This window comes from Habropoda laboriosa, unplaced genomic scaffold (assembly GCF_001263275.1).
Source record: "Habropoda laboriosa isolate 0110345459 unplaced genomic scaffold, ASM126327v1 scaffold297, whole genome shotgun sequence".
In the NCBI taxonomy this organism is placed as follows: Eukaryota; Metazoa; Arthropoda; class Insecta; order Hymenoptera; family Apidae; genus Habropoda; species Habropoda laboriosa.
The window spans coordinates 206,432-208,153 of record NW_017100406.1 but is presented as its reverse complement, the minus strand read 5'-3'; the positions used below and the strand labels follow the sequence as shown (position 1 = coordinate 208,153).

Here is a 1,722-nt window from a genome sequence, read left to right as displayed (position 1 = left end):
CACCATGGAACCCCGCGCAATTATTTTTAACAAAGAACTTTCTATGCATTGAATTACGTGTTTTAATTCAAAATCCTTTGAAAGAATTCCTTAATTTAACACTATTTTTCAGTTCCACAGTGCATCTAATCAAATTTCTAATTGCATTGCATAAATATAAATCTGAACGTAAGCATTATAATTACTATATTATACACCCTCGTTTCAAGGAGAGATACATATTTAGTACATTGACCGATTTCTCCAAGATTCTTTCATTTTTACGACTCATATCTCGATATTATCTATTCTTGTTCTAAAGCGACGATATTTTTCGGGAACAAGGGTCGTCCCTGATTTTCCTTTATTCCATGTGCTTGTGTTGGTAAAAGTAAATAGGTCCAGTGACAAAAAGGGGAGCGAGAACCAACCAGATATCTCGTTGGGGTAAAACGCCTTTCTCCAGTCATTCTTCAAGCTGAAGCATTAAGGGAACAGTGTTCCAGAGCTGCAGAAGGTTCATCAAGAAGGGAAGATAGTTTTCTGCGAAGAATTTCGCACATCCCCATTCAGTAAGATAATTTCGAGTACGTTATTGATACCGTTCGGTGGTCGCAATGGAGAGTGGGAGGTCAGATTTAGATGGCGTCGAGGCGAACGGGATAGCGAAAGAAACGGCAGTTGCCACGTACAAGCCGTTGTCAGAGGACGACTCTACTAAGCAAGATAAAGTAGAAACTCCAGCAATGGGAAAGCCAAACAACGAGAACGAAATTGACGATGGGGTCCACGAAAAGATGCTCAAAGATGAGAGCAAAATCTCTCCTACGAAAGATACTACCGAGGTACGTTAGTAGGCATATTTTCAGAAGACACGCTCGCCATTGCGCGATCAATAAGACACACTGTTCGAAACGCACAATTCAATATATTTCTTCTCTTTGATAATGAGTGTTTCTATTATTAGATTGCTTCGTACAAATATGATTGATATTCTTTTTATTGCATTTTTAGTACGCGTTAATCTACATTCCTTCAAACAGCAGTTTCTTCTTCAGTAGTAACAAATAATCCATCTACGTTCTAATTTTTTTTTTGTCAGATACTTCGAACCTTTTTATATATATTTTATGTGTATATATATTTTGTTTTTAATTCATCTTACATTAAACGTATTATACTAAGGAAAAAATCTCTTACTGTTACATCATCTTGGATTGGGGAGATAAGTCTGGAAATAAATGTTAGGGAAATAACCATGATTCACAAACCGTTCGAACGAAATGTATGCGCATGTATACTCGCTGAATTTTTACGTAAAATATTATTTTTTGAACAGGTGAAGTTTATTTCTGAAAATGGAGATGCCAAGATTGATATTGAGACAGTTAAGCAAGCACTTTCTGGCATGGGAAAAGAGGAATTAATGAAATTTGCTAATGATCCATACTGGATTAAATTGAGATGGTTTTTATTTATTGCATTTTGGTTATTGTGGTTTGCCATGTTGGCTGGTGCTATAGCTATTGTAGCAGTGGCTCCAAAATGTGTAGCACCAGAACCCAAAGAATGGTGGGAGAAGAGTCCCATTGTTCAATTAGATCCTCAAGAAACCATCAGTTCTAACTTAAAGGGTGTGGTGTCATTGCTAGATCTTTTGAAACATCAAAATATAGATGCAATATCTCTTGCATCCATAGTTAAAGAAAGTTTAACAGGTATATGTTTATGCAAATTTTACAG

The 1,722-nt window shown here is 36.2% G+C and overlaps 1 protein-coding gene across 1 annotated transcript in view; it reads left to right on the top strand.

The window, feature by feature from the left end:
* Positions 1-465: 465 nt before the first annotated feature.
* The window catches only part of LOC108575411 (neutral and basic amino acid transport protein rBAT-like), a 3,479-nt gene continuing 2,222 nt past the window's right edge, over positions 466-1,722 (top strand). Inside the window, exons 1-2 of the mRNA XM_017938192.1 lie at positions 466-824; positions 1,319-1,697. Coding sequence (XP_017793681.1) covers positions 597-824; positions 1,319-1,697 — 607 coding nt within the window. The 5' untranslated portion in view covers positions 466-596. The remainder of the gene's footprint in view (positions 825-1,318; positions 1,698-1,722) is intronic.